Source organism: Takifugu flavidus, chromosome 12 (genome assembly GCF_003711565.1).
Source record: "Takifugu flavidus isolate HTHZ2018 chromosome 12, ASM371156v2, whole genome shotgun sequence".
In the NCBI taxonomy this organism is placed as follows: Eukaryota; Metazoa; Chordata; class Actinopteri; order Tetraodontiformes; family Tetraodontidae; genus Takifugu; species Takifugu flavidus.
The window spans coordinates 2,063,070-2,084,778 of NC_079531.1; the positions used below are offsets into that span (position 1 = coordinate 2,063,070).

Here is a 21,709-nt window from a genome sequence, read left to right on the forward strand (position 1 = left end):
ACTAATAAAGTGTGATCTTAATGGGAACACGTTTTTAATCATACTTCAAACACACAGGTTGTGCATTTTTATTGTGTATGCAGTGATTTTAATGATGTTATTACCGTGGTGAGCCGTCGCAGTGAGCTAAATCTCTCCTCCCAGGTTGCTGCTGCCTTGCGGAATGCTTCGTGTCGACGAATAAGCTGCTCTACCTCGTCAACACTTTCGCCCAGCTGACTGCTTTTGATTAATGGCTCCTGAGCAGTCAACCATGCTTCTGCCACCACCGCTTCTTGGGCAAACTGGTGAACCTCCAACACTTGAGGCAAGAAGAAGTTTACATAAAAATTCTATTCAAAACCTTTGATGTAACATTACGCTTAGAACATTATAAAAACAATCGGTGCTTTCCACTTATGTCGCTTTATGGACATAACTCTACATTTAAAAAAGATTGCAGGCTTGTAAATGTGTATGTGCACTCACATTGCTGTAGGACTTCCCAGTGCTTGTCCCACTTTTCAGACAACTCGTGTTGCTTAGCAACCACCTTTTCCAGCTTTTCCTTAATCTGAGAAAAATTCAGCAATAATAAATATTGCTTTTTTTTTTGGTTTTCCTTTTTAATTCCTGCATCACTGCAATATAATATCCGTCTGTCCACCTGCATTATGTTCCTTTCTGCAGCAGTCTGCAGATTTATTGATTAATAAATAATCCCTCACCTCTTCTGCTGCTGGGTTTCTAACGGCCAACAAGGTTTTTCCCATCTCAATACACTCCAGCGTACTCCGACTACGGGCCTCCACTTCACTCTTAAGACTCTGGTGATAATTCATCAGCACCTCAACCGAGGAAACGTCCCTGGAATCACACAGTATTTCAGACATTTCCGATCTAATATAGTATAATGACATAACCAGGGCTCTATCCAGTTTTTGCACGTATGGAGCATCTTGTAAATGATGAAAAAACACTTAAACCTGAGTGAACACACAAAACTGCTGTGTTGTGCTAGTAAATGTTACCTGGGTTTCTCTCCTGTCCCAATCTGACAGATGATGGAGTCCATCCAAATGATCTGATCGCGGACCATTCCAAAGAATTTCAGCTTGTCTGTCTCAGTAGTTATTTCTAGGCGACATTCCTCGCAGGAAGTCAGTAGCTCCTTCCAGGACTGCATTACTTCATGCTCGCAACATGCGATGGCTTCGGCCTTCTCGCCAGCGTACACCGTCCTCAGCTGAGCTGCACTCTCCTGCAGGTGACGCACCTGGCAAAGAGGTAGAGGAAAGAATCAGAGCTGACCTAGCAAAGACCAGAAGTTAAAAATGAAGAGAAAAAGCTTATAGAGCGTTTTTAACTGGGCCTGTGAGGTCAGTGAAGCCCGAAGCAGGTTATTCTTTTTTAAAATATGTCAATATACCTGCGTGACTAGCAGCTGTATGTCTTGTTCAAAACCGTGCAGGAGTCTCTGTAGGGTGCTGGTGTTGGCGGTGTTTCCCTGTTTTGCCCGGACTTCTGGTAGCCTTCGGTGCTTGTCATCAATCTGAGTCAAAACCTAAAGAAGGAACAGAATTTGAAACAGGCGTGTACAGTCGGACAGACGTTTCTGTAACACATAATCTAGAATTAAGGCAGCGTCAGTTTGAATCAGTAGGTTGAAGAAAGAAGAATGTGAGTATTAAACATATATTGTGTAACATCGACTGTGGTGATGTAATAATTTCCCTTTAGCATTACTGTACCTCTCTACAGTCAGAGAAGAACTTGTGAAGTTGGTGCGAGGCTGCAAGCATCTGTGAGCGAGTCTCCATTAACTCCAGGAGGTCAGCCCAGGCCTCGTTCACCCCATCCTTCCATTCAGCGATGGTGGCTGCCTCCGAGTGGCCATAGTCAATGAGCTCGTCCACCATTTGGTTGACTGCTGTCACCCGCTCTTGGCCCACACTGCCTGTCTCAGTTGCAAACTTTGTAAACTTGTCTTGCAGCACCTGGAGCATCAAAAGGGCAGGAAAACAAGTAGAAGACTTGGTTCAAGAGTAGTTTGTGAATGAACATCTAATATTTTCTTTATGCATTTAGCTGAGATACCCATTCTAATCGGACCTGTGCATAACAAGTAAAACAAAGAAAAATCATTTCTTGATTCAAGACGTGGTGGAGTCCTACAAGTACCTGGGTGTTCACCTAAACAATAACCTGGACTGGACACACAACAGTCAAGAAGGGCAATAGCAGACTGTTCCTGCTCAGGAGGCTGAGGTCTTTTGGAGTGGAGGAACCACTCCTGAGGACTTTCTATGACAGGGACAGGAAGAGGATGGACAGACTGGTGAGGAGGGCCAGCTCTGTCCTGGGATGTCCCCTGGACTCGGTGGAGGTGGTGGGAAACGGGAGGATGATGGCTAAGCTGTCATCCATGTTGAACAACACGCCCCCCCCCCCTTTCCTACAGGACACCCTGGCAGCACTGGGCAGCTCCTTCAGTGAGCAGCTGCTCCACCCTCGCTGTGTGAGGGAGAGGTATCGCAGATCTTTCCTGCCGGCTGCTGTCAGACGGCACAATAAACATAACGCCCGCTAGCACAATCTGAATATTATATATTCTGATATGTACAGTATATTGTATTCACCCTCTGTACTATGTACAGGTACACAGAGGCCGAGTATCCATTTATCTGGATTATTGTAAATACACATCCTCTTTGTATATTCCGAATTTTATTCTATTTTATTTTTATTTTATTTTTTTCTGCGTTCTCTTGCTGTTGTTGCGCTGTAAATTTCCCCGTGTGGGACAATAAAGGACCTGAATCTGAATCTGAAAATTCATTCTTAGAAAGACAATCCCCTGTTGACACACTTACAGTGACATGCTCAAAATCTTGACCCAGTTCAGGGGAGCTGGCCACCACCTCCTTCTGAGCAATCCACTGTTCCAGCTCGTCCACCTCCCTGTTGAGTTGGTAGAGCCAGTACTGTTGCTCCAGACGACTCTTTCTTTCCTCCACCAGGTCCTTCAGTGACACGTACAGACGGTCAATCTGTGACTGACGTTTGCTGATGAGCTCACTATAGAGAAGACAGAAGCGTTTGGAGCGTTAGCGGCGATGAACCGCTGTAGCTGCACCGGCATGAGAATCACTATTATTTTTGGAAGAGATAAAGAAAAAAGCCATGTGTCTTTATGTGCTCACCAGTCGGGATGTCCCATCTCTAACAGCTGCCGGCACTGCTGTGACAGCAAGCCGATGGTCTCAGCATAGTCCTCGATGGTCTGTTCAAGCACCAAATGTTTCTTCAGCAGCTGCAGCGTGCTCGGCTCGTCCTGGTTGGAAAGGAGTGATAAACAAAGATGTAATAATCACACAAAGCAAAACACAGAGTCCTGCCTAAATGAACCCTGCGTGCCACTGAAGCATTGCTTAATATTTCAATAAGGTGAGACAAACACTGCAAAGAAGATGCACAGGGATTTTTATGTTCTGGAAAATGGAATTTTACAGTTTACACAGCTGCCAGAGATCGAAATGAACCCAACCGCGGTCCCGAATTTCAGCTATCGCTCAAGAAAGCTCTATGGAGATCAGGCTGTTTCTGTGACTGCATGTGTAAAGGTTAATGAGCTCTCTCTGTCAACGCCTGCTACATGTCCCCCCTCCCAGAAATCTCTGGGAAGAGGAGAGTGTTTTTTTTGCAGAGGAGGCCGGTCGATGCAAATTACTACCGAGCTGAATGAGCCCGAACGAGCCCCCTTTTACCAGTTTCTGGGCTGCAGAGATGATGCAGGACTTTTTTGCGTTCAGACACCCACCTTCCCTTTCTCTTCATTCATCATATGCAGCTCCTGCTCACTGAGCCAGGCCTCCACCTCAGCTGTGTCGAAGAAGTACTGCTGAGCCTGGTACATGGCATCAAGGACCAGCTGCCTCCTTTCAGTTTCCACCCAGAGAAGGTTCCATAGCTGTGCCACCTGATCATGGCCTGCCCTAATGTTGTCTGCCTCTGGGCTGCGAATAGATGCAATGATTCCTGCTCTCTCCAGGACATCTTCAAGCTTGCTTTTGTGGCCCTGCAGCTCCCTCTGAAGTGTCTGCAGAGAAAAATTAAAGCAAAGCTTTAACTGAGTTTTAGACTTTGCATTTGCTTATAAAAGGATGAAGAATGAAGTTTCAAAAATGAAAGCAGGAGAGCAAGAAAAAAGCAAAAAAAAGCAAAAAAAAAGCTGATTAAAAAGTCAACATATATTAATTTGTATCTGCAACTTCAGTGGAATGTGTTGGCTGGTTTTATTCTCTTACCTGATTTTTTTTCATTAGCTGCTGGACTTCCTGAAGCGTGGCTCCATGCTCCTGCGACATGGCCATTGGGAGGCGCTCCTGAATCCACAACTAAAACCACAAAAGTTATTTGTATAAAGCAATAATTGGCGATATCTACACTGTACTTTATGCATGTAAATCAAATGGAGCAGTCTCAATTAAACTACTACTGTTTGGGGTTTTTAATTACATTTTTCTTCATCTAATTATGTTTATTTTTTCTTTAAACAACATAAATAATGTTCCAGATATGAAAAACATGTTTGTACAAACTCACAATCTCATCCTCCAGGTCCCGTCCAACTTGGTGAAGTTCTTTGGATGCTAAAAGGATTCGTCTTCGCTCCTTCAGCGGCTCAATCAGACGAACCATCCTGGCTTCCACTGCGCTCTGATGCTCAGTAACCGTCTCTTTCACTTGTGTTTGTTGTGGGATGGTGGCCACCTGCACTTGAAGTTGTCCCACTTCTTTGTACCACGCTTCCATTTGGTTCTCCATGGTCTGATAAGGAGAGAGAAGAAAGGAGAGAGGAGCACAATAGGGCAGAAGAAAGGGAGCAAATGATCAAATTGAAAGAAGGAAAAGAGGACGAGAGGGGATGACGATAGGTAACGGGATAAGTACGTGTGAGTAGGATCAGGTGAGGATAAGTCATCTGAAAAGCTGGACGTGAAGAGCAAAATTGGACATGCAAATGATTGTGGAGAAAGCAGAAGCATGGACAGACAAGCTGTGTAGTGAAGTTTACTATACCCCTTGGCAGGATGGATGCTGGGTAGAGGAGTTAGGAGGATGTGGTTAAGCAGAGCTAATGGTGGCTGTTAAAGGAAGCTGTAAGCAGAATACTGTGGGAGAGGAGAGTGAAATGTCTGGTGAAATGATTCAGAGAGAAACAAAATAATAGAAATAAGCCTCCTGATCAATCCATTTTGTGGTGAAGAAAATTTTAATAATGGAGGAAAGCATTTTTAAAAAAACCTTTTTCTATACCAAATTTCTGGTCAGTCCAGTTAAAATTAAAATTGGAAAAGTGTTTTGAAATACTTGCAATAGTGTTCTAAACGAGTGAGTTAATATAAGCACATATAAGCTTTATTTCTGCAGGCCGCAGCCATAATAAAGTTTTATTAGGACTAAGAGGAGTGTAATGAACATGTAATGTCAATAATTTTAATTCTGACATGTTTTCAGGTTGTTGTTTTTAAGGAAAAAATGGACAATGATTATTTTCTTATGTTTATCAAGGAAAATTAAAATATAATGATCTAGCCTGCCTTCATAAATGTGTTCGTCAATAGTTTGCAGTGTTAGTAATTTGATATGTGGATGAACTCCTGAGTTGGAATAAACTGAACACAAAACAACGCATGCAGTCCTTTCCAAACCTGATGGATTCCTCGTATAGTTATGAGGAGAAGTCATGATTGCATGAGATTGTGAACAATAAATATGCATGGAAAAGAGGCAGAAATACATAATCACAGAGGGGCCTCCTGCATCTGCAAAACTGAGCGTTACATGTGTGGCAAAACCATTTAATAAGATATTTATGAATAGATGAAACTTGATGAAAATGTGAGAAGGAGTGAGCCAGATGTAGGAGAGCTGTCAAATAATAGAGTGCATGGATGTGAAAACAAAGGTAAACTTAAATGCTACACACTTGTAGTTTCTTCAGCTGATTGTTGACACCAGTGAGGTCCTGACCCTGGTCAACATAGGACAGCTGATCCTCCAGCTGATTCAGTCTCTGGTCCAGGCTCTCATAGCTTTGCACGACCAGGTCGGCCTTGTTGGCCTCGAAGAGCTGCCGGGCTTTGGCCTGGGTGGTGCTCTCAAGATCCTGCCAGCAGTCTCTGATCTCCTCCAACTTTTTACGGACCACTGGGCTGAGCTCTGGCTTCTCTTGAATTAGCTGCTGGCCCTCCTGGAAAGACGGGAGGAAGGACGGGACACATGGAACATTAAAGGTGGTATTGATCTCAGACCATGGACATTTTAAATACCTCATACTCAAGCTCATACTCGAGATCTGCATATTTATGCAGTTGGTCCACTGATGGGACAGGATGAAATGATTGTCGTTGTGGTATCATGATTTTGTTTTTTCCGGAGTACTATATAGAAAATATGAATCTGAAGAGTGTGGTTCAAAAAGAAGTCGGCAGCTGACAAAAATGCATTTGAAAACACGGTTGTAAATAACAAGTAATCAGCGAACTTCACAATGGGCATCGCTCAGATGCTGCGGGTGGGAAGCGGAAAGAGCTGCACTGCGATGCTTGCTGCCCAGTGCTACATCAGCTTTCATGGTGGTGTTGAGTTTCCCTGACTGCTGATGCGTGCCATTCTCTACTGTATGTGGGAGAGCTCGAGCAGATTCACCCACGGGCTCAGAGCTGCGACTTCACACTCATACATATCTGCAGTTCAGAGAAGGATTATGATATCATGCTGTTCATTCGTACGGTATCTGCAGAGATATGACAGGAAGCTCACCAAAAACAGCAATAAAAGAAAACTGTTGTTCAACACGTTGCATTATGATTTGATATAATCTTTCTTTAGTGACAGAGCGCCATTGCTAACTGTAGCTCATCTGCTCATGAGAGACAATGCTAATCCCCGTGTCTGTTAAAGCTCTAAAATTAAAGTCAATAGTTAGGTAAAGAATGCAGGTTTACTCTCCTTGATATCCACCAACCACATATGTTTCCTTCTACTAGCATGCAGCTAATGGAAGCCAGGCACTGGAAGCTGTGCCGGGTGGATTTTAATTGCAGCCAGTGTGTAACAACATGTGACAGAAAAGTAATGACACAGTCAAACATCATGTTTCATAAGACACAGTAAAGGTGACCAAAGTGCAGTTCACACTTCAGGCTCTGTGTAACATTGTTTTGGGAGTTTCAGATCACTTTTCTTTCAAAGAAATTTGCTCTTTTGTATTTATGTATTACCTCAATTATACACAAAAAGTACCAATATTATGAGCACTTTCAGCTATAAATCTGATTAGTTTGGTAAACTGGTTAAAATCACTGCAGAGTCATTGATAAATAATATTTCAATTTTCATATATGAAAGAATATAATAATTATTATGTAATGTAATTAAACAGCTTAAAAGTACATTGGTCATTGAATCTTGAACAATTTTGATCAATACATTAATTTACTGACATAGTTCCTTCCATCGTGTCTAGTCAGTGCACGTTAGTAAGATAATTACAAACACACCCCTCAATGTTTAACCTTTATATATTTTCTTGTCCTTTGCTTAAAGGGAGAGGGAAAAGGAGGAATGACCTTCAACACTGAGCTTTATGAAGAGAGGAAGAAAGACAAGGAGGGTAAAGAGGGGACAGCTGTTGCTTGGTAACTGCCGCAAGCAGAGGAAGAGGAAACAAGTCACACAAAAGGCATCCTAAATGCTTTACAATTAAATGTAGTTACACACAAAGTTACACAATTGTTTCATATTGGCAAACACTGTTGTTGGTGTTTTCCTCAACTGAACGGTCAACTACTGCACCGGGGGGGGCAAAAGCCCTGGATATACACCAGAGCAAAGGTTGATCGTACCAATAGTGATACAAAAATAATTGCTAATCTTTAAATGCTTTCTATTATTGATCTGACTTTTGAATCATTAGTCTTACTACCATCTTATTACTATGTTATTACAAAGAGAGCAACATAATGTTTCACAAACAGTTGCCTACAAAAGGGTCAGCGGTAGACTAATGACACGTGACCCTGAAAACCACTGACTTTATTCTCACTGCAGCCAATGAAGTCAAGAGTCATTCAAAAGAAATCAGCATAAGCAGCTGGGGGAATACTTATAACCCAATTATGTCTGTTGTAGCTTCAGATGAGAGGCCTGAGTCCCATATTAACCTTCCCAGTATAAGACAGATCTTACTGGGACATGACATTGACAATGAAACAGCGTGTTTCCTCGTTTACGTTCTTTGTACCGTAATACCTGTGGTTTTTGGCGCTAACAGAATCTTTCATGTCAATGGAGAGATGAAGGAGGTTCAGGAAATAAACCAAAAAGAGGTGAGAAAATTAAGGCAAAACTCACCTTTTCAATTTTACCTAGCCATTCCTTGTTTTGGGCCAACTCAGCCATGAAGGCCTGGTGCTTCAACCATTTCTTATGAAGTTTTTGGGTCTCGTCTCGGCTGCTGTCCCTCGCCATCAGCATCTTCTCATAAACCCAATCTCCAATCTGGAGCAGAGAGAACAAGAAAGTGAAACGTCTAAATATTTCCTATGCACAGATTATCACTTGCATTAAATAAACGAGTTATTTTAATGAAATGTGGCTATATAAAAATATATACATTGATAAACACTCCAGTAACTCATCCAGTCAGAAATACAAGGTCAAACACAGAAGCATATAGCTAATGATGGCAGGCACATGTAGGCAGATGCACGTGTACCAACAAGTATGGCCGCAAGAATTCATGTATACTGAACTCATTGGAACAGTTTTCACACATTAAACACACCTACACACACCTACTCTTTCCACACGACAGCAGAATTTGTGCTTGTTACAAATACGCCGTGAAAAACGCCTCACGCATGTGCTGTCAGCGTCTCAGGAATATTTAGGTCAGCGTTAGCATCAGCAGCTCCATCTCGTGCCACAATATAACATTTACGCGTGCAGCTCTGTCGCTTTCCCCAGATCCCAACTGTAAACCGTTATTACCAGCGGTATTTAACGGCCCACAGGATTGTGGCAGCTGCAGGCAGCTGCTCTTGTCCGCATCCTCGATGGTCTACTGATACACACATGGAGGGATGCTGCTCACTGCAGAGCCGGACGCAGACGGGGGATCAGCGGGGGAATGAGGGAAAAAAGCGGACCAGTCTTAAACCGTCCACGGAAGGCGCTCTCCAGGTTCATGCCAGTGAATCAAAAATTAATGCAAGACAAAAAAAAAAAAAAGGTGCTCTGAGAGAAAAGATGATAAGGAAAAAATAAGACTTCCAACTGAGCCTGCGCTCTATCTCCTTTCGGTGGTGCTGAGGACCTGCTGTACGCGCAGCCACAAGACGGAGAGGAGGGGCAGGGGTTGGGTCAGTGACGATAGCGAGGGCAAGAATGAAAACGACTGAGGGAAAAATAAGAAAAGATCCTCCCCAAAACAATAAAATGGCAGGCAGCTGAGGCGGTGTTGGAGAGCCCCTCCCCTGCCTCACACCTTCAGCGAGTGAGCGAGCGTGCATGATCAGAGGAGGGAAGGAAAGGAGGCGGATGAGAGAGGAGGGAGGAGCAAAAACTGGGATAGAGATTTTGGGGGCAGGGGAATTCTGGCAGTGCCTCAAGGCTCACCGGTCATGGCTAATAATGCTGCGTTGGGGAGGTGGGGGCGGGGGCCTTAAAATGAGTGTGACAGAAATATAACAAGAAAGAAAGGCCAAAAAGATCTAAGATGCTTTTAAAGCAACACCAGCTGGAAGTAAAATGTGTGTCTCATGTACATCTGCTTTCATTTGTTCCTCCTGCTGCTGCAAACACCAACCCCCTTCACAATCCCCCGCTTCCTCTCTGCAGCACTCCCAGGCAGCTGCACTCTCTATCTCTGCAGTGGTAATGCAGGGGAGAGAGACACAGAGACACAGGGAGAGAGAGGAGAGAGAGGAGAGAGAGAGAAAGAGAAAGAGAAAGAGACAGGGGGAGATGTGGACAGTAATAGAAAAGATGGGTGATAGTGGACAGAGAGACATATTGAGAATGAGATGACTGGAGGGTGATTTGTCCACCGTGTGACCCCCCTCTCGCACCATCATACACAATGACACAATGCAGGCAGGTAAGGACATGTCAGCTGACATGGGTATACACACCACAAACATCAGGCCACAGGCAGAGGAACACCTCCCCCCCACACACACCCCACACACACACATCTTATGGTGGCAGAGGTCATGGACAGCCATAGCATGATGTTCCCCTTGAGACCATAAATGAATTGAATGAGGGGGGATGAGTGTGTGTTAGTGTGTGTTGGGCTGCTGATTTATAAGCACCAGACTGCATGAATGACAATGAATTTTTGGGGGGAGACAAAGTTTATCTGACAGAGAAAAGGGGGGAAAGCAAAGTCTCACTTCACATGGTATGATAATTGTGCCATTAGACTAACTGACAGTATTTTTGTGTACATAATAGGCACATCGGCAGGAAGAAAATGCACCACCTCATATTTTGTAATCATCTTTTCCAGCAGATAGCATAGTGGGACAGACGTGTGGGATGGAACAGCACAGCCATGTCACTAATTTATGTCTCTGACACTGTTACAGAAATAATGTTACGTATAAGAAATAATGTGCTTAGTTAAGCATGAAAAGCAGCAGGAAGCAGCAGGAAGCGCACAAAAACCTGCAGCCCAAGAAAACTAGCAGCTAAATGCTACTACAGACTGACATGGTGTCACTCGAGTGTGCCAACTGTGGGCAACTCTTTCGCTCTATATCTGTCCCTCTTTCAGCTCTCTCTCTCTCTCACACACACACACACACATGCAGAGTCACCCATGTATACACTGAGATACACCCATCCTCCTCTGAATTAGTAATGAGGAGCTGTGTGGCTGAATTATTCAGTAGAGCCAAAGAGAGGAAAGTTGCTGAAACTAAACAAGGTTTCGGGGCCATGATTGTACATGGTCAGAAATCCAAGTGAATCAGTGAGCAAAGGTGATCTCTGTCCAGCAAATATTAAGATTTATAATGTGTGGTGAGTGAACTAATGTAGCAGATCAATATTTGGAGAAAATAGTTAATGAAATATTTAATATTTAAAGATGTACAATAGCATTAAAAGATAATTAGCAAACCCATCTGCTTTTCTACCACCGTTTACACGTGTAACACCGTTATAAATGTAACAGTCTAGTCAGCACACACAGTTTCTTAGAGTCTCACCTCGTGACAGTTTTGAAGGAACCTTTGAACTTCCCACTGGATGTTCAATTTCTCCAGCCACTGCTGGGCCAACTCTCGGTTCTGATTACCTCTGAAACAGTGAGGAACATCCCCTTTAGTGTCAAGAAACAGTGACCCACATTTTAAAATCTTCTAAAGATCGAGAGATGGACAAAATGGTGTGAAGCAAAGTAAAATAACAAATAAGATCTATTAAAGAACCCCGGCGTAAAAAATGAATGAATGTGAACCAAATGTGAAGCCACATGTCTGACAACAGCAGCAGCTGAATTATCAGATAGATTTCATGGTCAGGTCTCAACCACGGATTAAACAGGCCAAGCCCTGTGTTGTGTACAGAGGCCTTCTGCTCCACATTCTGCTCTCACTCCTGCTAACTCTTATTTTGCTTCGGCTGCTTCCGTCTTTGTAAATGTACTTCGCTTCAGTGCACAAGCAGACTGTGTGTTGTGCTGCACGTTGTGAACTGTGATAGCAAAACTAAACACAGTAAAGGAAAGAGTACATGGTTAACGTGGGGAAGAAAGTAATAACAGATGCTTTAAAAGCTCAGGGTTTATTTGCAGTCATTTTACATCTCTCATTTTACCAGATTTTCAAATACGATATTTTTTATATTATTATAATATTTTATATTTCCGTTTGCACGTGTTCTAACAGCACAACTTTGATTCGGATAGTGTAAATAAATACTTTCTAATGGTCCAAAGCATGAATTAATTTGTATTCAATATAAATATATCATCTACAGGATCCTTTTGGAGAAATATATAATATATAATCTCTTGCTCGATGAAAGAATTTTGAGGTTGCTAAAGAATCAGTAATCACTTTGGGAGGCATAATCCTTATTTCTACCTAATAATGTGTTTGCAGTAATGAATTGTTACTAGTTGTTTGTCTGCCTGTGACTAAAAGTACCTTTTAGCGAGGGTGTCGATGCGCTCGCGGATGCGTTCAGAGTAGATGTTATTCTGGCTGATCAGACTCTCTCCAGCCTCGATCACAGCTTTGATCCTGTGCAGGTTCAGCTCCATGGTTGTGGTGAAGTCCTTGTGTTTCTTTATGGAAGCCTCCACTGTTTCTACAGTGGTGGGCAGCTCCACGTGAGCCAGGGCCGACTCCTAAAGGAGCAACATGGGAAACAATGTGATCGCTCCTTAGTTCAGGAATGAACTAAGAATATTTTAAAAGGAAAGATGTCATAACTAAGAGTTTTCCGAAACATCGATTCCAATCCGGCCTAATTGTCACACCTGGTTGTTGAGCAGTGATTCGGCCTGCTTGACATCTCGCAGAAAGAGGTGGAAAATGTGAGCCTGAACCAGAACCTCCCTTCTGCTCTCCCACATCTCCAACAGCTTGTTCCACCCAACATCGAGCTTTTGCAGCCATTGCTGCAGGGCAGCCTGAGGGAGAGGTGCTTCATCAGAATCCAGCAGCTCATTCATGGACTGCAGTCGTTCATAGTCCTCCTCATATCTGTGCAAAAACAACCATCACAATACTCTTACTCAACACCTGTTGCGTTTTAAGGAAAACACGCTGTGAGGAACACTGTACAGTATTGTAATATCCCACCTTCCGATCTCCTCCTTCAGTGCTGCATGTTTGTTGATGAGGGTCTCGGCCTCCTCCAGGTCATTGGGAAGCTGGTCTGAAGCGGCTACTGTCTGTGTTTGGACCAACCAGGTGAGGAACGAATCCAGGTCCTGGGAAGACAGAGAACAAAAAACAAAAAAAATCAGATTACTTTCAATTAAAAAGGGACTTATTGATAAACCAATCCTAAGTAGTGGGTTTTAGTCATGTTGCACTGACTTTTGTACCTGTATGAAACTTTGTAGTCTGCTTGCAACCATTAGTGAGTCCTCACAACCCTGAAGAGTGTGTTTAAGCTCTTCCCACTCCACACTGAGGTCATCAAAGGGCACCAGAACCTCCATGGCCCGGCTGGGGTGGGCAGTTGCCAGATTTTCTGCCTCTTCCTGTGATTGTTGGATTTTGTGAGGCATCAAATTTGCGATGCTTGGAATGTTACCTTTAGAAGTTGAACTCATTTTACCTGCAGGTGCAGCAGTTTGGGCTCCAGGACAGATAGAGCTCCCTCCATTGTGGAAAGCCGTCTTTGCAAAGCCATTACACCTCCCAGGTCACTGCCCATGTATTGAGTGGCATCAATGGCTTTTCTTTTATCCTGAATCTGAGATTTGATTTCGACACATTCCAATAGGTAGTTCTGCAGACGCAGCATGGAATTTAACTGATTTTTCTTCTGCTCGACCAGTTCCACGATGCTGTTCCACCTGCAGAACATAGAACATAGCATGCAGCCTAAATGAGAGTGTGTTGCAATAACAGAGACATAAATGTTGGTTGGCGAGCCATTTGTATGTGAAAGCAACAAGATTATTGCTACATCACATCCAGCCATTTTTTATGATCCATTCTTTAGTCCTGTTTAAGGTCACATACATTGCACTGGCTTTAAAACTGTTTTAGTGAGTGCAATATTCAGTGGTATATTCAAAAGAGAAGAACACAGCAGGCATTTTGTCAATCTAAAAACAAATTGTAATCACAACTTCAAATGAATCTGTAACAAATAATCCAATAAATGTAAAAATATGTCAGTTACCAGATCTTCAAATTTGTTTTTGAGTGCATAAAGCAAATGCTGATGATTTCTGTCTGCTCAATCAACACATTTAATATGATTTGACTCATTGTGTTTGTGGTTTCAACATAGACCAGACTGCTTGCCATACGGTCTCCTGACTCTGCTCCAGAGCAGCAGGTCTCAGTACGTACCCATCCAACCAAAACACACATACACACAAGGGGAAAGAGAGGAAAAGGAGAGAGAGCACGAGAGATCCCTGAGATAATGAGATAATGTCAATTCAGAGAGACAAACAACAAATGCTCAGTAGGGTTGGAAAGAAAACAGCCTGTGACAAGACCTAAGAGACGTGCATAATACTAAAGCGGGGAAAAAGATAGAAGCATTGAGTAGATTTATGAGTATTAAGTCATATTTTTGATCTCAACAGGCCTTAATTTAACTGAAGCACATCACGTCACAGATGGTCACACTGAGAATATTATCTTGTGCCAAGGTTAGGAGACTAATGGACGCCCTGCTGTCCTGGACTTTATCGTTTAAAGTAACGGTGGTCAGAGAAAATGGCTAATGAGATAAAGAGACCATTTCATCACCTGGATGAGCCACACTTTAAAGTACGTGATACGATGTGGTGCTAATTATGGATGTTGAGGCTACTGTTTGAAGCTGTTGGAAGAAGGGGTTCGAATCAGTACCTGGAGTTGAGGTGATCTTGACAACTTCTGACCTCTGTGGAAGATGGATGACCTCCGTCCAAAAGCTGCTGAACTATCTGATTGACATCCAAGATCCTTCCCATCAGGCTATTCATCTCCTGGTCCAGGCTTTCAAACCTACAAAAACAGAATTATGGGAAACGATGAAAAAATGACCAGAGTATATAAAATCAAAAGCAATGAAAGCGTCCCCACTTTTCTTAGTTTGTTCCTCACCTGTGTGCTACCACCTCCACATCATCCAGTTTCTCTGGGATCTCCATCTTGTCCAACCACTGCTCCTTCTCATCAATCCACAGCTCGCAGGCATTCACCTCACTGAACATGCGGTAGACGGCCAGGGCATCATGAAGCCACTGCTGTCTGAGCACGGCCACATCAACCACCTCGGTGTACAGCTGCTCCACCTCTACCATACGCACTTGCACTTCCTGTCGTCGGGAGCAAACCACACGAGGAATTAGGAAACAGAGACAAGACCGAGAAATGGAACCTCTTTTCTCGGCGCCCTTTCCCCACCTCTTGGTCCCGGTAATGTAGAGCCAATGCCACCATGTGCTTATGTAATGTCACGACATGTAGTCGATGTTTGTCGATAGCCTCGCTGACCCCTCTGTGTTTCTTCAGCAGGGACTGTGTGGAGTACTCATCATGTCCAAAGTCTTCACTTGAGACCAGGCGGTAAGCATCCTGCAGCCAGGCAACCAGGTCGTTCATCTCGGTGGAGAACTGAAAGAAATTTAGTGCTTCCTGGAGATGGCCGAGACGCTGGGCTGCCTGATCCTCCAGCCTCTTCCACTGGTTCTTCAACTCCATGAGGTGCTCCTGCATCCCTGCTGTACCGAGGCTCTTCTCACTCAGTATCTGCTTCCCTTGCTTGATGGTGTTCTACAAGAGCAATATAAAAGTGTTAATCTTACCCTCCTGGCACCCGATTCATGAAAATGGAACTCTACTGAATAGTTTATATCTATTCTGAACAGCAGTGCAGTGGTTCTTTTTATTTTCACTTTGGGGAGTTTCATGAATAATAAAACTTTGTAAAATAAAACACATCAAATCCACATGAAATCCCCAGAAACTCACTCACTTGCAGCAGGGACCGGTGAGCTAGTAGTTCTCCAGCCAAAGTCTTGTGTTTTTGAAGTAATTTCAGCACGCTTGTCAGGTCCTTCCCGAAACCCTGAGCTCCCAAGATGGCGCTTTTCTCCCTGATCCATGCCTCTGATTCCTCCAACTCCTTTCACAAGTAAATGCACACAATGATTCCAATAGTTATAGTATTAGCTTCATTTAAAGACAAAATGAAATCTAGCAAGTAAAGACCCAGTCTTTTCTTTTCATAAGAGATTCTACCTGAAGAAAGGCCCACAGCTCTCTCGACTCCTCAAGGTCATTGCATCTTTTAGATGCCAGTTGTTTCAGCTCCTCCAGACACGAACTAACATGATTCACACGGTTACAGATCACCTGGGGGTCACAAGGTTGATAACCTAGGAGACAGTAAATGGGTGACAATGAGAAAAACAGAGCACTGTGATCAAAAAATTCAGTGATTAAATTAATGTATATGCAGATAGACTACCATAGAACGTGTGTTTTTTCCATTGATCTGTATATTTATGAGAAGGTTCGACAAATGAGTAGATAGGAAGTGGTAAGATTATTGCTTCCTGACATCATTCTGGCCATCATTTGATTGTACATCACTCCTTTGATTACCAGGTTTAGGTGGGTTTAGGTTTGTAGACAACTCAACATATGACTTCATGATTTCTAAGACATTGATGAGTGAGTCTATTCTTTACCCTCTATAGTGGTAAATTTAAGTGCAGCTTTGTTGAGTGACTCCACCCTTTCTGCTTGCACTGCAATGTCTGCTTCCTGAAGGCTGTGCTTCTGCAGCAGATCTTCCACCTCCAGAAGATGCTTCCCATAATCTTTTGACAGCAGTTGGACCTGACAAGGAGCAGGAAATGAAAAGATTGAGAGACAAGCCAGGTGGACGTAGATCTTTTTTTTTTAGCTTAACCTAGTTTTTAATTTTTCTGATAATCTCCCAAATGTTAATCAAATCTAAGCAAAACACATAATGATGGACCCTAAAGTACCTGTGTGTCCTCCATCCAATCAATCATATACACCATGTCCTGGAAAATCTTCTGCAATGCCAAGTTCTTCTCTAGACGTGTCCTCCTGCCAGCCACCAACTCTTTCAACAATTTCCATTGGCCAAGTATGTTCTCCTTTCGTGCTAAGATACGTCGGATATCATAGTATCCTTCTGATTCCATCTCAGCTGAAAGCTCCACCACCACCCCAATCCTCTCCTCGTATGAGGCTATATCTGCCTCGATTGCCTCATGTTTCTTCATCGCAGCCTCAACTGCGGGTAAGTCGTAACCAAAATTGTCCTGTGAGATGCAGAAGAAGAAAGAGTCCATAATTGGTTGGTTCTTCAGCAGTTACTATCACAAAAACACGCACTAATAGATCCTGTTTGCACTGCTCAGGTCGGTACCTGTGACACAAGTCTCTGGTTTTCATTGAGCCATGCTTGTCTCATGGTAGTTTTGTGGTCAAAACGCTGAGCCAGAAGCTCCAGCTTCTCCTGGCGAATCAGCTCCTTGCGCAATGACACCCCCCTCTCATGTTCTGCCTTTTCTAGTCTCTCCCACGCCTGGTGAGAAAATCAAACGTAACATTGAACTGTCCATCGGTGCCAGATGTGGTCGATCAGCTTTCGTCTCAAACTGAACACCAAAATACGCAACATGCGGCATAATTAACATAGCTGATGGATGCACGACCTTGTTGATGTCTGAGATAAGTTTTCCATCATGAGGCACATAGGGTTTCTGGTTGTTGGCTCTGAGTTTGCTTTGGATGGTAAAGAGAAGAACTTCAAGATTCCCCTTCTCCTGAAATCTGTAAGAGTAGCAGTCTTGAGTTAGCAAGCTATAATGTGCACAGGTCAGTAGTAGTAGTTAACAGCTTAGCTCTGAAACTGAAAGCATTTATTTAACAAAAACAGCAACGACAAAATAAACAAATCAAAACAAAAAAAACATATATGAAAATATCGGGTCAAAGATCTGGGAAAAAACAGGATATAAGCAGAAATGGGTAAATTTCTTTCTTTCTTGCTCTGCAGGAGACGTGGCACTCACACTTTATGAGACTTTCAAAGGAGTTTGTACTTCTACAGTCCAAATAGCAACTATTGTAAAAATTACAACATGCTAATTTAAAAAAATAGGTGTGACTTTAAAAGCATGTGGCAACAAAAAATGTGAAACTTACTTGATGGGCTTCTCTATAGTGCAGTAGGTTGTAAAGGCTTGCAGCTGCTGCTGAACTCCAGTCAGTGAGTTAGCAAACTTCTGGTTACTGATAACTGCAATGGTCTTTTCTATCCAGTCCAGCAGGTCTGAGGCCAAAGCCTCATAGCGATTAACGATGTTCTCTGCCTCAATGCAACTGTCTAGTACCTGACCCAGACGGGGGAAAACAAATACAATAATATTGTAAATTTTGCCTATTTTTGAGTATTCATTTTTGTGTGTGTGTGTGTTTTTTTTTTACCTTGCCAACCCTCTTGCCCTCTACAATAAGGGCCTTCATCTTAGAGAAATAGTGGTAGTAGGAAACCACATATGTGATGATGGATTTTTCATCTGGATTCTCTGTGTTTACATCTGCACAAGATGGAAAGGAGTTCAGAGAGCTACACCACGAGCTACACCTCTCAGACGAGTCATATCCCAGAAAAAATAAAAATGAATATCTATCATTGTTTCTAGTTTGGGTTGATTAAATGACATGTCACCTTCAGGGTCCAAAAGTTTAGTGAGACCAAGGTGCTGCTCAGCAACGTTGAAGGCTAACTGGAGGTTGTGAGTTGCATTTGAACGTGTCAGCTTGTGGAATTCTATCAGGTCAGGTCTGAAAGAAACGGCATCTCATTTTGCATTTATAAAATGTTCTGCGTCTCTCATCCATCATCCATGCTCCTATCATTTTTTATTTAAAACAACTCCCTACCTGTGTCTGTGTATAAGGGCGTTAAAGGCAAGACCATCTCTCCAGCAAGTGGTAAAATTTTGGATGTTGACTTCCGAATACCTGATGCACAGAATAGAGTTTAAATGGATTCCTGCTCGCACTGATCTTCTCGTGAACTTCTCTGGTGTAATTTACAGTGCTCACCCTGCTGTCTTCATCTGGCACCAGAGCAGTAGGGCATCCTTGGCAGAGCGAGTTTCTCTGTTGTCTTCTGTCTCTATTTTGATTACCTGGATCTGAACAAACATAGATTTTTGGAGGACTGAATTAAAGTCACCACAATGCATTTTCCTACTCCTAAACTATACGTTGTTGTTACAGGGTGTTTGGTTACAAGAGGCATTACCTATTACATTATTACTAACTACAATCAAAGGAGTCATTTTTTCTTAATTTTTCACCATTATATCCCAAACAAAAGCTGCATAACAGCAATAACAATAGAGAATTGACACAAGTTAACTCATATTATGAGTCATATGTCAAATATGACTCAGATAATGCTAAATGTGCATTGTGTTTCAGAGTCAAAATAGTGCTGCAGTGTAACACAAATGAGCCCTTTCCTTTTTCTCTGCTTTTATGCCTGTGTCAGTGCTGCCGAAGCCTGGAAACGCAGGGCATGTGTTTAAATATGAGTTAAGTGTGTGTGGCCCTGTCATCATTTGTGTATGTCAGGACTTCATCCTGCATGTGTGTATGTAGTCAGATGGGTCTAGGTGTGTGTGTGTCCTCGTGGAAGAACAAAGTAGAAGGCACATGCTACCCTTAGGCAGTTAGGCCGTAAGTGACATTTGGGCTTTATCCACCAAACAGAGTGGGTTATTGCAGAGTGATGACGTGGAAGCTCTGACAGCCTCCCCTGGAAATAACTGCCAGCAGATCGTTTTCAATGATTCTACTGCTTATTATGCATCCTTGTGCTTTAGCAACCAGCTTGGTAACATCTGCAAGCATCCTATTCCCCTAATAATATAATTAGAATCAGGCATTGGGCACTAAAAACAATCCATATGATTCTGGCTTGGTCCTTTTGATTCTGTTTACCTGAAAGCGAAGAATGATAGTCCAGATAAGGCCTAAGGTGAGGCGGTGGTTTCCATCCACGATATCGTGGGAACCAACATTTTCTAGATGGACCCGTTGCTCTTTGAGGAATTGTAGAGCTTTGTCAACATTCTCGAGGCAATGGATCCGCATCCGACCTCGTGTAGGCCTTGGCTGGGGAGAGCAGGAAAATAAAAATGTGTGATCACACACCTTATTACCAAAGCCTGATGAAATACTGACTATAGAACATTTGTTCTCTAGGGTTCCAAATCTGTGTTCTCACCAAAAGCTCTCCACTGAGGACCTCCAGAAGTCGGGTGAGCATGTATCCATCCCTCAGGTCGTTGTAAAGGTCAGATATGCGACAGGACACTCTGGACAGATGCGAGTTAACCCATTTGGTGAACGTTTTCTTCTGTACTGCATCTCGTTCATCTGAGGACAATAAGAAAAGAAAAGGAAAGTCAAATTAAAGGGAAACCATATGCAGTTCAGATAGGAAAAACATTACTGTACTGAAAATATACATAACATTATCTGACCAGTCATTTAAAGAAAAAATATAGATTATGACTAGAAGGAAAACACCCCTAGTGTCATTAACAATAATCAACATATTAAATTTGTCAAAGGTGAATTAGTGAGTGTTTTAATAACATTAAACTATGTGACCTGCCAGGGCCTTGATTCGGGAGCACTCAAACAGCTTAGAACTGGTACACTCTGTCTCCCAGAACCCTGAACCAATCGATCGGTTGTTGTTGTTGAGCTGGCGTTGGGCTTCTGCATTGTCCAGGTCTGAGGAGGCATTAGCCATCGCGTCCGACACCCTGTAACGTGCACACACACACACACACACACACACACACACACACACGAGTGAAACAGCTGTCCCATCCGCAATGTGCAAATCTTTTAAATCTTCTATGGAAACAAGATAAATACATGCATGAACTCATGGCAACTGTGTCTGGTCTACCACTTGAGCAAATGTTTTGGAGCAGTGCTCTTCATATTTGGGGATAGGTTTGCTATAAATTTGTGGCTCTAATAAAAAAATTGTAAAAAAAAAACCCCATCACATTCGTAAAGTGTAATGATCTCTATACAGAAGCAAAATATTTCAAATTCAGAGCGTATCTTTTTTTAGTAATCAATTATTTTTTTCCTTCTTTAGTTATAAAAAACACGCATCAAGAACACGATCAAAAATAGAAATTGCAGTGACTATCAGCGTTTTTCTGTCTGGACACTTAAAAGTTGCAAGCTGTGATGTCAAGACTGACGTGAACAGAAAACCCTCCAGCAGAAGCACAAGGAGCAGAGCGAAAGGCAAGAACACTGACGAGAACACCAGCATCCCCACCTTCCTGCAGTATCCACAGGATTTTCTTCACTGACCAGACTATTTCTTGGCTGTTCTGTCACTCTTTTAAAATGGAAAAACAATTTACAGAAGTATTTGGTGCCCTAAGAGTTATAGTAATAAACTGCAGCGATTGTTGATGTTCTTGAGGTGGTTTGGAAGGGTATTAAAAAGTGTCATTATTAGGGTCCACGCTACATAAACATGCAGCTGCTCCACCCCCATCCTGCTTTGTGTTATGTATGGATGGACATGAACAATACACACAATGGGTAGTGCTGGAGCAGATGTGCTCGCAGGACATAAAATATACAATTTGGTAATCTGGCCTTGGGTGGTTTAGCATTAAAGGAACACGTTTCATACAGCAGCGTTGCAAGTCGATATGAAAACTGTTTTTTTTTCCCTTCAGCCAAAATATTCTGTGATGTATGTAGATGTATATATTCTGTAAGCACATGACCTTTGTTTTCTTTGATGCTATCCTTGCCAAACCTCAACCACCTGGTGTCTTTCAATCAATCAAATTCAAAGCTCAAATGACTGCCTGACTGCTCTGCTGTGTGTGTGTGTGTGTGTGTGTGTGTGTGTGCACGTGTGT

General features: G+C 42.7%; 1 protein-coding gene across 6 annotated transcripts in view; it reads right to left on the reverse strand.

Moving 5' to 3' along the window:
- The window catches only part of LOC130534579 (spectrin beta chain, non-erythrocytic 4-like), a 32,734-nt gene that overhangs the window by 8,320 nt on the left and 2,705 nt on the right, over positions 1-21,709 (reverse strand). For all 6 annotated transcript variants that reach the window (XR_008952923.1, XM_057048857.1, XM_057048856.1 and 3 more), the window contains 36 exons: positions 20,415-20,572; positions 20,026-20,177; positions 19,740-19,913; positions 18,837-18,928; positions 18,672-18,752; positions 18,457-18,572; positions 18,213-18,325; positions 17,931-18,118; positions 17,438-17,555; positions 17,149-17,307; positions 16,739-17,041; positions 16,436-16,586; positions 15,984-16,120; positions 15,718-15,867; positions 15,147-15,515; positions 14,844-15,058; positions 14,607-14,744; positions 13,351-13,591; positions 13,115-13,273; positions 12,867-12,997; positions 12,542-12,767; positions 12,207-12,409; positions 11,265-11,355; positions 8,401-8,547; positions 5,972-6,235; positions 4,585-4,809; positions 4,287-4,376; positions 3,800-4,078; positions 3,183-3,313; positions 2,853-3,057; positions 1,731-1,976; positions 1,409-1,543; positions 1,011-1,255; positions 708-846; positions 469-553; positions 105-301 (listed from right to left, as the gene is read on the reverse strand). Coding sequence is in view for 5 of the 6 variants with exons in the window: in XM_057048857.1 (XP_056904837.1) it covers positions 105-301; positions 469-553; positions 708-846; positions 1,011-1,255; positions 1,409-1,543; positions 1,731-1,976; positions 2,853-3,057; positions 3,183-3,313; positions 3,800-4,078; positions 4,287-4,376; positions 4,585-4,809; positions 5,972-6,235; positions 8,401-8,547; positions 11,265-11,355; positions 12,207-12,409; positions 12,542-12,767; positions 12,867-12,997; positions 13,115-13,273; positions 13,351-13,591; positions 14,607-14,744; positions 14,844-15,058; positions 15,147-15,515; positions 15,718-15,867; positions 15,984-16,120; positions 16,436-16,586; positions 16,739-17,041; positions 17,149-17,307; positions 17,438-17,555; positions 17,931-18,118; positions 18,213-18,325; positions 18,457-18,572; positions 18,672-18,752; positions 18,837-18,928; positions 19,740-19,913; positions 20,026-20,177; positions 20,415-20,559 (6,240 nt within the window). In the remaining variant the exon portion in view is untranslated. The remainder of the gene's footprint in view (positions 1-104; positions 302-468; positions 554-707; positions 847-1,010; positions 1,256-1,408; positions 1,544-1,730; positions 1,977-2,852; positions 3,058-3,182; positions 3,314-3,799; positions 4,079-4,286; positions 4,377-4,584; positions 4,810-5,971; positions 6,236-8,400; positions 8,548-11,264; positions 11,356-12,206; positions 12,410-12,541; positions 12,768-12,866; positions 12,998-13,114; positions 13,274-13,350; positions 13,592-14,606; positions 14,745-14,843; positions 15,059-15,146; positions 15,516-15,717; positions 15,868-15,983; positions 16,121-16,435; positions 16,587-16,738; positions 17,042-17,148; positions 17,308-17,437; positions 17,556-17,930; positions 18,119-18,212; positions 18,326-18,456; positions 18,573-18,671; positions 18,753-18,836; positions 18,929-19,739; positions 19,914-20,025; positions 20,178-20,414; positions 20,573-21,709) is intronic.